At 44.5% G+C, this 14,308-nt stretch overlaps 2 protein-coding genes across 4 annotated transcripts in view; one reads left to right on the plus strand and one right to left on the minus strand.

Moving 5' to 3' along the window:
- The window catches only part of LOC115193508 (UTP--glucose-1-phosphate uridylyltransferase), a 66,074-nt gene extending 61,438 nt beyond the window's left edge, over positions 1 to 4,636 (plus strand). For 2 of the 3 annotated variants that reach the window (XM_029752198.1, XM_029752197.1), the window contains exons 9-11: positions 947 to 1,189; positions 3,229 to 3,333; positions 3,718 to 4,636. In XM_029752198.1, coding sequence (XP_029608058.1) covers positions 947 to 1,189; positions 3,229 to 3,333; positions 3,718 to 3,825 — 456 coding nt within the window. In that variant the 3' untranslated portion in view covers positions 3,826 to 4,636. The remainder of the gene's footprint in view (positions 1 to 946; positions 1,190 to 3,228; positions 3,334 to 3,717) is intronic. The other variant, XR_003878192.1, reaches the window with a different exon arrangement.
- Positions 4,637 to 10,667: 6,031 nt separating this feature from the next.
- LOC115193512 (E3 ubiquitin/ISG15 ligase TRIM25-like) lies at positions 10,668 to 12,114 on the minus strand. The gene has a single exon (XM_029752202.1). The coding sequence runs from the start codon at positions 11,978 to 11,980 to the stop codon at positions 10,745 to 10,747; it is 1,236 nt and encodes a 411-aa protein (XP_029608062.1). The 5' UTR covers positions 11,981 to 12,114; the 3' UTR covers positions 10,668 to 10,744.
- Positions 12,115 to 14,308: the final 2,194 nt, after the last annotated feature.

The raw sequence follows: 14,308 nt of genomic DNA on the forward strand, positions 1-14,308 counted from the left end.
TTGTCTTGGCTGTGTGCTTAGGGTCATTGTCCTGTTAGAAGGTGAACCTTCGCCACAGTCTGAGGTCATGGGTACTCTGGAGCAGGATCAAGGATCTCTCTGTACTTTGCTCCGTTCATCTTTTCCTTGATCCTGACTAGTCTCCCAGTCCCTGCTGCTGAAAAACATCCCCACAGCATGACGCTGCCACCACCATGCTTCACTGTAGGGATGGTGCCAGGTTTCCTCCAGACGTGACGCTTTGCGTTCAATCTTGGTTTGATCAGACCAGCGAATCTTGTTTCTCATGGTCTGAGAGTCTTTAGGTGCCTTTTGGCAAACTCCAAGCGGGCTGTCATGTGCCCTTTACTGAGGAGTGGAAAATCTGTCTGGCCACTCTACCATAAAGGCCTGATTGGTGGAGTGCTGCAGAAATGGTTGTCCTTCTGAAAGGTTCTCCCCTCTCCACAGAGGAACTCTAGAGCTCTGTCAGAGTGACCATCCTGTTCTTGGTCACCTCCCTGACCAAGGCCCTTCTCCCCTGATTGCTCAGATTGGCCTGGAGGACAGCTCTAGGAAGAGTCTTGGTGGTTCCGAACTTCTTCCATTTAAGAATGATGTTCTTGGGGACCTTCAATGCTGCAGAAATGTTTTGGTTACCTTCCCCAGATCTGGGAGAAGAAGAAAAAAAAAAGAGAGAAAAAAGTATGCTGCAGGTGGTGATGTGTTATTTCATTACATAACTCACTGTGATACTCTCTCTCTTTGATATTAAGTGGATCATTCAGATCCTAGTGAAGCAGCTTAAAACTTGTCTTGTGACTAGCTCAGAGGTTCTCCATCTGAACCCACTACCTGAGGCCTACAGTACATTCTTCTGTATGTGTGTGTGTGTGTACATGAATCCACTACCTACATCCTTTAGTGTGTGTGTGTCACTAACCACCTATACCTTTTCTCCTGCCAGACACTGGACGGCGGTCAGAACGTGATCCAGCTGGAGACGGCGGTGGGCGCGGCCATCAAGAGCTTCGACAACGCCCTGGGCATCAACGTGCCGCGATCCCGCTTCCTGCCCGTCAAGACCGTCTCCGACCTCCTATTGGTCATGTCCAACCTCTACAGCCTGGAGGCGGGCTCTCTCACCATGAGCCAGAAGAGAGAGTTCCCTACCACGCCCCACGTCAAGCTGGGCAGCTCCTTTACTAAGGTAACTAACGTAACCCTAACCTTACTGTAACTACTAACTAACCTTAACCACGCCCCACGTCAAGCTGGGCAGCTCGTTTACTAAGGTAACTAACGTAACCCTAACCTTACTGTAACTACTAACTAACCTTAACCACGCCCCACGTCAAGCTGGGCAGCTCCTTTACTAAGCTAGGTAACTAACGTAACCCTAACCTTACTGTAACTACTAACTAACCTTAACCACGCCCACGTCAAGCTGGGCAGATCCTTTACTAAGGTAACTATCGTAACCCTAACCTTACTCTAACTACTAACTAACCTTAACCATGCCCCACGTCAAGCTGGGCAGCTCCTTTACTAAGGTATCTAATGTAACCCTAACCTTACTGTAACTACTAACTAACCTTAACCACGCCCCACGTCAAGCTGGGCAGCTCCTTTACTAAGGTATCTAACGTAACCCTAACCTTACTGTAACTACTAACTAACCTTAACCACGCCCCACGTCAAGCTGAGCAGCTCCTTTACTAAGGTAACTAACGTAACCCTAACCTTACTGTAACTACTAACTAACCTTAACCACGCCCCACGTCAAGCTGGGCAGCTCCTTTACTAAGGTAACTAACGTAACCCTAACCTTACTGTAACTACTAACTAACCTTAACCACGCCCCACGTCAAGCTGGGCAGCTCCTTTACTAAGGTATCTAACGTAACCCTAACCTTACTGTAACTACTAACTAACCTTAACCACGCCCCACGTCAAGCTGAGCAGCTCCTTTACTAAGGTAACTAACGTAACCCTAACCTTACTGTAACTACTAACTAACCTTAACCACGCCCCACGTCAAGCTGGGCACCTCCTTTACTAAGGTAACTAACGTAACCCTAACCTTACTGTAACTACTAACTAACCTTAACCATGCCCCACGTCAAGCTGGGCAGCTCCTTTACTAAGGTATCTAATGTAACCCTAACCTTACTGTAACTACTAACTAACCTTAACCATGCCCCACGTCAAGCTGGGCACCTCCTTTACTAAGGTATCTAATGTAACCCTAACCTTACTGTAACTACTAACTAACCTTAACCACGCCCCACGTCAAGCTTGGCACCTCCTTTACTAAGGTATCTAATGTAACCCTAACCTTACTGTAACTACTAACTAACCTTAACCACGCCCCACGTCAAGCTGGGCAGCTCCTTTACTAAGGTAACTAACGTAACCCTAACCTTACTGTAACTACTAACTAACCTTAACCACTCCCCACGTCAAGCTGGGCAGCTCCTTTACTAAGGTAACTAACGTAACCCTAACCTTACTGTAACTACTAACTAACCTTAACCACGCCCCACGTCAAGCTACATGCTGACTTTTATTCACAGTACATTTGAATGGACATGGCATGCTGACCTTTATTCACAGGACATTTGAATGGGCGCATGCTGACCTTTATTCACAGTACATTTGAATGGGGCATGCTGACCTTTATTCACAGTACATTTGAATGGGGCATGCTGACCTTTATTCACAGTACATTTGAATGGGGCATGCTGACCTTTATTCACAGTACATTTGAATGGGGCATGCTGACCTTTATTCACAGTACATTTGAATGGGGCATGCTGACCTTTATTCACAGTACATTTGAATGGGGCATGCTGACCTTTATTCACAGTACATTTGAATGGGGCATGCTGACCTTTATTCACAGTACATTTGAATGGGGCATGCTGACCTTTATTCACAGTACATTTGAATGCGTTGGGAATCTAAGATCCTTGTCCCTTTTGTCCTTTTCTTCTCACTATATCCTCCTACAGTTGAACTAAAGCTAAATACACCAAACTCTGCATACATGTTCTGTTGGTGTTGAGGTGGTGCTCTATTGTTGTACTACCATACATTCATATTCTGTTTATATAGGTCATCCAATGGGAATAAACATACCAAGATAGAGCTCTCTCTTTCCCTCCCTCTCCTCAAAGTATTTGTTACTGCTCTAAACTCAGCATTACATACCTGTCTGTCTGTCTGTCCGTCTGTGTGTTTTAACAGGTCCAGGAATACCAGACGCGGTTTGAGAGCATCCCTGATATGCTGGAGCTGGATCACCTGACTGTGTCCGGTGACGTCACGTTCGGAAAACAAGTTTCTCTTAAGGTGAGTTCACAGGCCCCTGAGTTTTTCCTGGCTAGGTCACAAGGTCAGGGAAATCTCTTGGTCCTATATTATCTCAGAGCAATAGCTGTGATGGGCAAAGATGAAATGAAGGAATTTTACAATAACAATAGCTGTGATGGGCCAAAATGGAATGAAGGAACTTTACAATAATGATAGTTGTGATGGGCCAAGATGGAATTAAGGAACTTTACAATAATGATAGTTGTGATGGGCCAAGATGGAATTAAGGATGTTTATAATAACAATTTATGGCTAAATGCCTTTTGAAATTTGTCTCAAAGCAAAAATGTAAGGGTCATAAATTATAGTAAAAAGCAAATAAACTAAACCTGAACTTGCCTTTTTAACTCTTTCTCCCTGTAGGGAACGGTAATCATCATAGCCAATCACGGAGATCGTATCGACATCCCAGCAGGAACGATACTGGAGAACAAGATTGTGTCGGGCAACCTTCGCATCCTGGACCACTGAAGCCTTTAACTACTCCTCCAGCACCACATACACATCCACCACCATCATGTGACGAAGCCAGACACATCCAACCCAATCATGTGACCAATCCAGACACATCCACCATGTGACCAATCCAGACACATCCATCCAAATCATGTGACCAAGCCAGACATATCCACCACCATCATGTGACCAGACACATCATCACCTTTGTGACCAAGCCAGACACATCCACCCAAATCATGTGACCAAGCCAGGCACATCCACCACCATCATGTGACCAGAAACATGCACCCCAATCATGTGACCAAGCCAGACACATCCACCACCATCATGTGACCAAGCCAGACTTGATCCAGACTCCTTTAAATAAACTCCTTAGAGAAGGGTGCCATTCCCAACAGATAGGGATGTGATGTGATATCCATGCAATACTTTACCTGTAGTATTTCGGCTCCCTACCCATCAGATTCCCTTACTGGATGAGAATGATGATACAAGTCATATGGATGTGATGTCAATGGGAGATTCAATATCCACTGTACATGTTAGTACAGTCTCAGGCTGGGATTCAATCCGATCGCGGATTTGGACAATGCACCATTTAAAGGTAACTCCTGATTGAGCCGACAGATACAGTGTTTACCGTGAATTTGGTGTCCATGAACGTGGGAACATTGCCTTTAAAACATGCATTACAGACAAAGAGGGATCGGATTGCATCCCGGCCCTAATTGACAATTCAATATTATATAATGTCCACAACAATATGGAAGGAATACCAGTCAACAATATTATTGTTACTTTTATCAGAAAATATTTTGAAGGAATTTGTCTGTCCTTTTTTTTTACATCAAAATTATTATTTCACTGTAATCTTATTCCACTTGTACCTTACTGTCTCTCCATCCCTCTATCCCTCTCTCCACCCCTCTTTCTATCTCTCTCCATCCCTCTATCCCTCTCTCCTTCTATCTCTCTCCATCCCTCTATCTCTCTCTCCATCCCTCTCTCCTTCTCTCTCTCTCCATCCCTCTATCTCTCTATCCATCCCTCTCTCCTTCTCTCTCTCTCCATCCCTCTATCTCTCTATCCATCCCTCTCTCCTTCTCTCTCTCTCCATCCCTCTATCTCTCTCTCCACCCCTCTTTCTATCTCTCTCCATCCCTCTATCCCTCTCTCCACCCCTCTTTCTATCTCTCTCCATCCCTCTATCCCTCTCTCCACCCCTCTTTCTATCTCTCTCCATCCCTCTCCATATCCCTCTCCATCCATCCCTCTCCATATCCCTCTCCATCCCTCTCTTCAATAGCTCTCTGTCCAGAAAGAGAGAGAACGGTTGCATTTTCTGCTCAAGTGTTGTTCTACACACAGCGACCTACTGTAGGAGAGTTGATGGCACACAGAGACCTACTGTAGGAGAGTTGATGGCACACAGATGCCTACTGTAGGAGAGTTGATGGCACACAGATGCCTACTGTAGTAGAGTTGACGACACAGAGACCTACTGTAGTAGAGTCGATGACACACAGCGACCTACTGTAGGAGAGTTGATGGCACACAGAGACCTAATTTAGGAGAGTTAATGACACACAGAGACCTACTGTAGTAGAGTTGACGACACAGAGACCTACTGTAGTAGAGTCGATGACACACAGCGACCTACTGTAGGAGAGTTGATGACACACAGAGACCTACTGTAGGAGAGTCGATGACACACAGAGACCTACTGTAGGAGAGTTGATGACACACAGAGACCTACTGTAGGAGAGTTGATGACACACAGAGGTCTACTGTAGGAGAGTCGATGACACACAGAGACCTACTGTAGGAGAGTCGATGACACAGGTCTACTGTAGGAGAGTTGATGACACACAGAGACCTACTGTAGGAGAGTCGATGACACACAGAGGTCTACTGTAGGAGAGTCGATGACACACAGAGGTCTACTGTAGGAGAGTTGATGACACACAGAGGCCTACTGTAGGAGAGTCGATGACACACAGAGACCTACTGTAGGAGAGTCGATGACACACAGAGGTCTACTGTAGGAGAGTTGATGACACACAGAGACCTACTGTAGGAGAGTTGATGACACACAGAGGCCTACTGTAGGAGAGTCGATGACACACAGAGACCTACTGTAGGAGAGTCGATGACACACAGAGGTCTACTGTAGGAGAGTTGATGACACACAGAGAGCTACTGTAGGAGAGTTGATGACACACATAGACCTACTGTAGGAGAGTCGATGACACACAGAGACCTACTGTAGGAGAGTCGATGACACACAGAGGTCTACTGTAGGAGAGTCGATGACACACAGAGGTCTACTGTAGGAGAGTCGATGACACACAGAGACCTACTGTAGGAGAGTCGATGACACACAGAGAGCTACTGTAGGAGAGTTGATGACACACAGAGAGCTACTGTAGGAGAGTTGATGACACACAGAGGCCTACTGTAGGAGAGTTGATGACACACAGAGACCTACTGTAGGAGAGTTGATGACACACATAGACCTACTGTAGGAGAGTTAATGACACACAGAGGTCTACTGTAGGAGAGTCGATGACACACAGAGGTCTACTGTAGGAGAGTTGACACACAGAGACCTACTGTAGGAGAGTCGATGACACACAGAGACCTACTGTAGGAGAGTTGATGACACACAGAGACCTACTGTAGGAGAGTCGATGACACACAGAGACCTAGTGCTCGATTCAATCCGTATCACAGAAGTTCAGCGTTATAGCGCAATTTAAATTATGAAACGTTTACTGTGAATGCGGTCTACGCTAACGTGCTAACGTGCTAACGTTGCCTTTAAATTTCTATTGCGCTGTAGCGCAGATCTTCAGCACTACGGCTTGAATGAAGTCCCTACTATCAGACGGTTGAATGACAACTCAACGTCTGAGGGGCCTACTGTCTGCAGAACGGGAGTCAGAAAGCAATACGAGTGTTGTCCTGAGTCTGAGGGGCCTACTGTCTGCAGAACGGGAGTCAGAAAGCAATACGAGTGTTAATCCTGAGTCTGAGGGGCCTACTGTCTGCAGAACGGGAGTCAGAAAGCAATACGAGTGTTAATCCTGAGTCTGAGGGGCCTACTGTCTGCAGAACGGGAGTCAGAAAGCAATACGAGTGTTGTCCTGAGTCAGAAAGCAATACGAGTGTTGTCCTGAGTCAGAAAGCAATACGAGTGTTGTCCTGAGTCAGAAAGCAATACGAGTGTTGTCCTGAGTCTGAAAGCAATACGAGTGTTGTCCTGAGTCTGAAAGCAATACGAGTGTTGTCCTGAGTCTGAAAGCAATACGAGTGTTGTCCTGAGACTGAAAGCAATATGAGTGTTGTCCTGAGACTGAAAGCAATACGAGTGTTGTCCTGTGACTGAAAGCAATACGAGTGTTGTCCTGTGACTGAAAGCAATACGAGTGTTGTCCTGTGACTGAAAGCAATACGAGTGTTGTCCTGAGTCTGAAAGCAATACGAGTGTTGTCCTGAGACTGAAAGCAATACGAGTGTTGTCCTGTGACTGAAAGCAATACGAGTGTTGTCCTGAGTCTGAAAGCAATACAAGTGTTGTCCTGTGACTGAAAGCAATACGAGTGTTGTCCTGTGACTGAAAGCAATACGAGTGTTGTCCTGAGTCTGAAAGCAATACGAGTGTTGTCCTGAGTCTGAAAGCAATACGAGTGTTGTCCTGAGTCTGAAAGCAATACGAGTGTTGTCCTGAGTCTGAAAGCAATACGAGTGTTGTCCTGAGTCTGAAAGCAATACGAGTGTTGTCCTGAGACTGAAGGGGGTCCCAGCTGCAGCTGATGCTTCTCTGGAGCTGAATAAAGTGCAATATGAAATTAGCTCAAGCCTCTTGTCTGTGTTTAACTGTTTTACAGGACTACTATGGGAATTTAGACTTTTAAAGGTAATTTACACTTGAGCCAACATCTGTAGTGTTTGCGATCTCTGTGAACGTCAGGGAAATTGCCTTTAAAAGGCATATTTTCAGTGTGCTTGTCGACAACACACCTTTCATTTAACCCCGAGTTTCACTCTTATTACAATAAAGTACAGCATACAGCATCTGTACTGTTCTTTCATTCTCAAACTCTTTACTTCACAGGAGGGGTTTTCTGGGACAGCTGTTGGTCTTTCCTGGAGGATACGTAGGCCCTATTTGACATTTTGTCTAAAGTGTTTGAAACCACCCAGTTTTTGTTTGCTACGTTACTTGCCGCTTTGTACTCAACAACACAATTATCCTATACAGTGCAAACCGTTCAACAGTCTTCGAGATGTTTTTTAATTGTTTTATTTAACCAGGCAAGTCAGTTAAGAACATATTCTTATTTACAATGACGGTCTACCCCGGCCAAACCCGGATGACGCTGGGCCAATTGTGCGACTCCCAATCACAGATTCGAACCAGGGACTGTAGTGACGCCTCTTGCACTGAGATGCAGTATCTTAGATAGCTGCACACAATTGAGTCCTGCTGAACACAGTCCATGTCCACAGTGCACATTCTGCTGAAATCTATTTCCACTCTGACGACTCAAGGTCTTTGAGAATCTCCGCAGGCTGAAGCAAATTATAGTGCAGTCACAAGGTAACGCAGAGCTAGTTGTCGTGTCTTTGGCTATGCCGGATTAAGTGATATGACATGCTAACCTATAAAATTCTTTCTCTAATTAATATTACCTGATTAAGCTAATCATGTAAATGTAATTAACTAGAAAGTCGGGGCACCACGGAAGAACGTTTATAGAGCCGTTATCTTCCGAATAAACTCTTAAAATACTTAGTAATATTTTACATCGATAGCAGTCAATATTAACCCTTATCTTATTTTCAGTCTCATAATGAAAGTTGTAAATTCTTGGTTATCTTCACGAACCCTGGCTAACAAGTTGAATCAGCAATACAAAATTGGGTTTAATTATTTATTTACTAAATACCTAACTAATCACACAGAATTACAAATACACAGAATACCAATGATGTCATACAGAAAATGTCCCGGTGGACGGAACCTGTATCATGGCTGGTTACACAAAGGAAAGGGGGTTGGGCTTGAATGAAAGGGCGGGAAGACTTAGGAACCACAAACAGCAGCTATGCTATCGTAAATACATTATCTTATGCATTCTAAATTACCGCCCATTTGGAAAAGGAAAATGCAATAAATATTTACTCTGAGCTGCGCTTCGGTAGATTGGTCGTAGATGCTGGCCGGGTTGGCCAACAGATCTTCCTGTCCTCGGAAGAATGTCAATGGTGGTAAAATGGATACGTGGTGGTATCTTCGTCTGGTTGTTAGACTGGATCCGTCGTCCGTCCTTTCCTAGCCCACGTCGACAGCGGCAGCTGCTAACTCAACGGCTAGGAAGTATCACTTCTGTAGTGAATAAGCTCAAAGTTCATACCAGTTCATACCATAGCTCACGCCGAGGTTGGCTTAGTTCTGTTTTTGACATGTGTCCTTCTAACGTAGAGGCTGCAGACCTCACGTCCTGGAACTACTGGTTATCTTTTCGTCAAAGGCTTATATAGTGGAGAGCGGGGAAGGAGGTGTTTCATCGTTTATAACCCCTGTCTCTTCACAGGGTTGGGCCACTGATCGAGCAGGGCACTTTCCTTATGAAAACCCAATTCTCTCATTTGGAAGCTAAAATTACATTTAATCTCCTAACAAACAATTTCAATATCAAACATTTCAATTGCATAACAATTCCATGTGACTCTGATAACTAGAGGGTGTATACTTTCTCAGGTACAGTTTATGTCGTCCTGTCATCAATCATAATGTCCCAGATAACAATGAACTGACCTCCATACTCATTACGTTATCAAGCATATTTCCAACTGGTTTTATTACCAAAATATGGTTCCTTTCCCCATTTGTTTGATGTTCCCAGACTCTATATTTAACAGGACAGCAGTCCTTCAGTAGGGTCAGTAAGAGAGGGGAAGGGAGAAAGGTATTTATGGGGGGGGGGGGTCATAAACCTTACCCACAGGCCAACGTCATGACATAGTGATCCGGTAAACCTACACTGTTAATGGCCTGAGCAGTGGCAGGAGCAGGGGAGTGTGTGTGCAGAGTCCTGGGAACACATAAAGATAAGCACTGGTCAGTGGAAATAAGGCCTGCCCAAGCAGTTGGTCAGCGAAAACACAAACAGTATTTAGTGCTTTAACCTGCGGTGGAAAAAGTACCCAATTGTCATATTTGAGTAAAAGTATAGATACCTTAATAGAAAATGACTCGAGTAAAATTGAGTCACCCAGTAAAATAGTACTTGAGTAAAAGTCTAAAAGTATTTGGTTTTAAATATACTTAAGTATCAAAAGTAAAAGTATAAATAATTTCAAATTACTTATTTAAAGCAAACCATTTAATTATTTTAATGTTTTATTTACAGATAGCCAGGGACACACCAACACTCAGACATCATTTACAAACGAAGCATTTGTGTTTAGTGAGTCTGCCAGATCAGAGGCAGTAGGGATGACCTGGGATGTTCTCTTGATAAGTGTGTGAATTGGACCATTTTCCTGTCCTGCTAAGCATTCTAAATGTAACTAGTACTTTTGGGTGCCAGGAGAAATTGATGGAGTAAAAAGTTCATTTTATTTAGGAATGTAGTTAAGTAAAAGTAAAAGTTGTCAAAAAAATCAATACTAAAATAGAGTATAGATACCCCAAAACAACTACTTAAGAAGTACTTAAAAGTATTTTTACACCACTGGCTTTAAGTCTACTTTGGATGGTGAGTGTGTGAGTGGAGTTAAGGTGTGTGTGACTTCACATGTCATTTCAGAATATACAGATACTGTGACACACAACAAACACACACTCTCTCCTGCTCCTTTTAAGGACACACAGTTTATCTACAAGATGACAATAGTATTATCAACTCACTCCTTAATATAACTAGGAACATTTACCCATGCGGCCATGCCAATCTTTACTCTTGCGACAATGAACACATAATCCCCTGAAAAGGCCTTCTGTATAATACTTTCCGTGATATTGTGGGACAGATGCTGCTGCTCTGGTGCTTGGCTTTGCTGACTGCAGTATGTGGACAGCTTTCACTGCTGCTGATATCTTCACTACTCCCTCATTGCAGCAGAGCATCAGCTTTTCCTGGAGGTCAGAGGTCATCACCGTCTTAAAATCACAACCTTGATTAAGGATGATGGCAGGCATCTCTTCAGAAACAGGGGGGGCACTGTGGTCTTTGAACCTTTGGAGGAAGTGGATGTTGTCCTCTGTGTGTGAGAACTGCTCCAGCTCAGCATCTCTCCTCCTCAGCTCAGCCACCTCCTGCTCCAGTCGCTCCAGGAGGCCTTCAGCCTGACTCACTTCAGCCTTCTCCTGGTCTCTGATCAGCTCCTTCACCTCAGAGCACCTTGTCTCCATGGTGCGGATCAGCTCAGCAAAGATCCTCTCGCTGTCGTCCACGGCTGCCTGTGCAGAGAGCTTCAGAGAGTCCACAGCCTGTCTCAGCTCCTGCATCTCCTTCTCTCTCTCCTGGATTCTCTGCTGGGATTTCTGTTGCTTCTCCCCCACCTGCTTCTGTTTCTCAGTCCTCTCTGCTGCAGCTGAGACTGTATTATGGCCTTTATGTTCATCCATGGTACACAGATAACAGATACACTGCTGATCGGTACGACAGTAAACCTCCAGCAGTTTGTCATGATGAGAGCAGATCTTCTCCTGTAGTTGTGTGGAGGCTTTGACCAGCATGTGCTTCTTTAAGGCAGGGAAATTATAGTGAGGCTGGAGGTGAGTCTCACAGTAAGAGGCCAGACAAGCCAGACAGAACATGAGGGCTTTGTGTTTTCTCCCAGTGCAGAAATCACACTCCACATCTCCAGGTCCAGCATAACAGTGAGCAGGAGGAGCAGCATGAAGAGCAGTATGTTTCAGGTTCTCCACCACTTTAGCCAGCAACGTGTTTCTGTTCAGAACAGGCCTTTGGAGAAAGGTCTGTCGGCACTCTGGGCAGCTGTAAACACCTTTCAGGTCGTCCTGATCCCAGCTGCCCTCAATACAGCCCATACAGTAGCTGTGTCCACAGGAAGTAGTCACCGGATCCTTCAGTAGATCCAGGCAGATTGAACAGCTAAATGAATCCCGATCTTCAAAAAATGCCTCTGCCATTTTGACACTCACTAACAAACGGCACAGAGGAGTATCAGAGATAACTTTCGATTTCCTTGTTTGTGCAGAGGAGGAGTGGCCTCCACAAGGGTAATAAGAAACTTCCTGGTTCTGTGTGCAGTGTGCAAATCCTTGCCTGCAGAGGACACATTGAGATATCCTGCATCCCTGTTTCTCAGTCCTTTCTGCTCTGGCTGAGACTGGTTCATCATGGTCTTTACGTTCATCTATCAGACAGATATAACAGATACCCTGCTGATCATCTATCAGACAGATATAACAGATACCCTGCTGATCAGACAGATATAACAGATACCCTGCTGATCAGACAGATATAACAGATACCCTGCTGATCAGACAGATATAACAGATACCCTGCTGATCATCTATCAGACAGATATAACAGATACCCTGCTGATCATCTATCAGACAGATATAACAAATACCCTGCTGATCATCTATCAGACAGATATAACAGATACCCTGCTGATCATCTATCAGACAGATATAACAGATACCCTGCTGATCAGACAGATATAACAGATACCCTGCTGATCAGACAGATATAACAGATACCCTGCTGATCAGACAGATATAACAGATACCCTGCTGATCATCTATCAGACAGATATAACAGATACCCTGCTGATCATCTATCAGACAGATATAACAAATACCCTGCTGATCATCTATCAGACAGATATAACAGATACCCTGCTGATCATCTATCAGACAGATATAACAGATACCCTGCTGATCAGACAGATATAACAGATACCCTGCTGATCATCTATCAGACAGATATAACAGATACCCTGCTGATCAGACAGATATAACAGATACCCTGCTGATCATTTATCAGACAGGTCCCACTCCTCTCCAGAGAGACTGAATCAAAGCAGAGGTCCCATTCCTCTCCAGAGAGACTGAATCAAAGCAGAGGTCACATTCCTCTCCAGAGAGACTGAATCAAAGCAGAGGTCCCATTCCTCTCCAGAGAGACTGAATCAAAGCAGAGGTCCCATTCCTCCCCAGAGAGACTGAATCAAATCAGAGGTCCCATTCCTCTCCAGAGAGACTGAATCAAATCAGAGGTCCCACTCCTCTCCAGAGAGACTGAACAGCTGGGACTCTACATGTGTTCTCCTGATCGCTGACAGATTCCAGAGAGACACTACTGTCCTGTTGTGTACTACATACAATCATTTTTAAAGAGAGAAAATCACAGCCCCATTTCCCACTTAGACATCCCACACAAATATAGTGCACTACGTTTCAGCAGAACCCTATGGGTCTTGGTCCAAAGTAGTGCACTACGTTTCAGCAGAACCCTATGGGTCTTGGTCCAAAGTAGTGCACTACGTTTCAGCAGAACCCTATGGGTCTTGGTCCTAAGTAGTGCACTACGTTTCAGCAGAACCCTATGGGTCTTGGTCCAAAGTAGTGCACTACGTTTCAGCAGAACCCTATGGGTCTTGGTCCAAAGTAGTGCACTACGTTTCAGCAGAACCCTATGGGTCTTGGTCCAAAGTAGTGCACTACGTTTCAGCAGAACCCTATGGGTCTTGGTCCTAAGTAGTGCACTACGTTTCAGCAGAATCCTATGGGTCTTGGTCCAAAGTAGTGCACTACCTTGGGAATAGGGTACCATTTGGGACAGATCCAGAGGTTGTGACTGCCAAGGGGTAAAACTACACGGCTGTGCAAAAACATTACAGTAACAATAAATTAATATGACACCTTTAATAACTCTGCAACAGCACCTTCTCTCTGGTCTGCAGGTCTGATAGGAGTGTTTTAACAATAACACAAACCACTAAACCAACAGGGATATGATATACAGGTGATGTCGGAAGTTCACATACACTTAGGTTGGAGTCATTAAAACTCATTTTTCAACCACTCCACAAATTTCTTCTTAACAAACTATAGTTTTGGCAAGTCGGTTACGATATCTACTTTTTGCATGACACAAGTAATTTGACAACAATTGTTTACAAACAGATTATTTACCTTACAATTCACTGCATCACAATTCCAGTGGGTCAGAAGTTTACATACACTAAGTAGACTGTGCCTTTAAACAGCTTGGAAAATTCCAGAAAATGATGTCATGGCTTTAGAAGCTTTTGATAGGCAAATGCACATAATTTGAGTCAATTGGAGGTGTACCTGGCCTACCTTCAAACTCAGTGCCTCTTTGCTTGACATCATGGGAAAATCAAAAGAAATCAGCCAAGACCTCAGAAACAAATTGTAGACCTCCACAAGTCTGGTTCATCCTTGGGAGCAATTTCCAAACGCCTCAAGGTACCACGTTCATCTGTA

Source organism: Salmo trutta, chromosome 5 (genome assembly GCF_901001165.1).
Source record: "Salmo trutta chromosome 5, fSalTru1.1, whole genome shotgun sequence".
Taxonomy (NCBI): domain Eukaryota; kingdom Metazoa; phylum Chordata; class Actinopteri; order Salmoniformes; family Salmonidae; genus Salmo; species Salmo trutta.

Excerpts from the sequence above, each read along its gene's own strand:
- LOC115193512 (XM_029752202.1), bottom strand. The coding sequence starts at position 11,980 with ATGGCAGAGGCATTTTTTGAAGATCGGGATTCATTTAGCTGTTCAATC.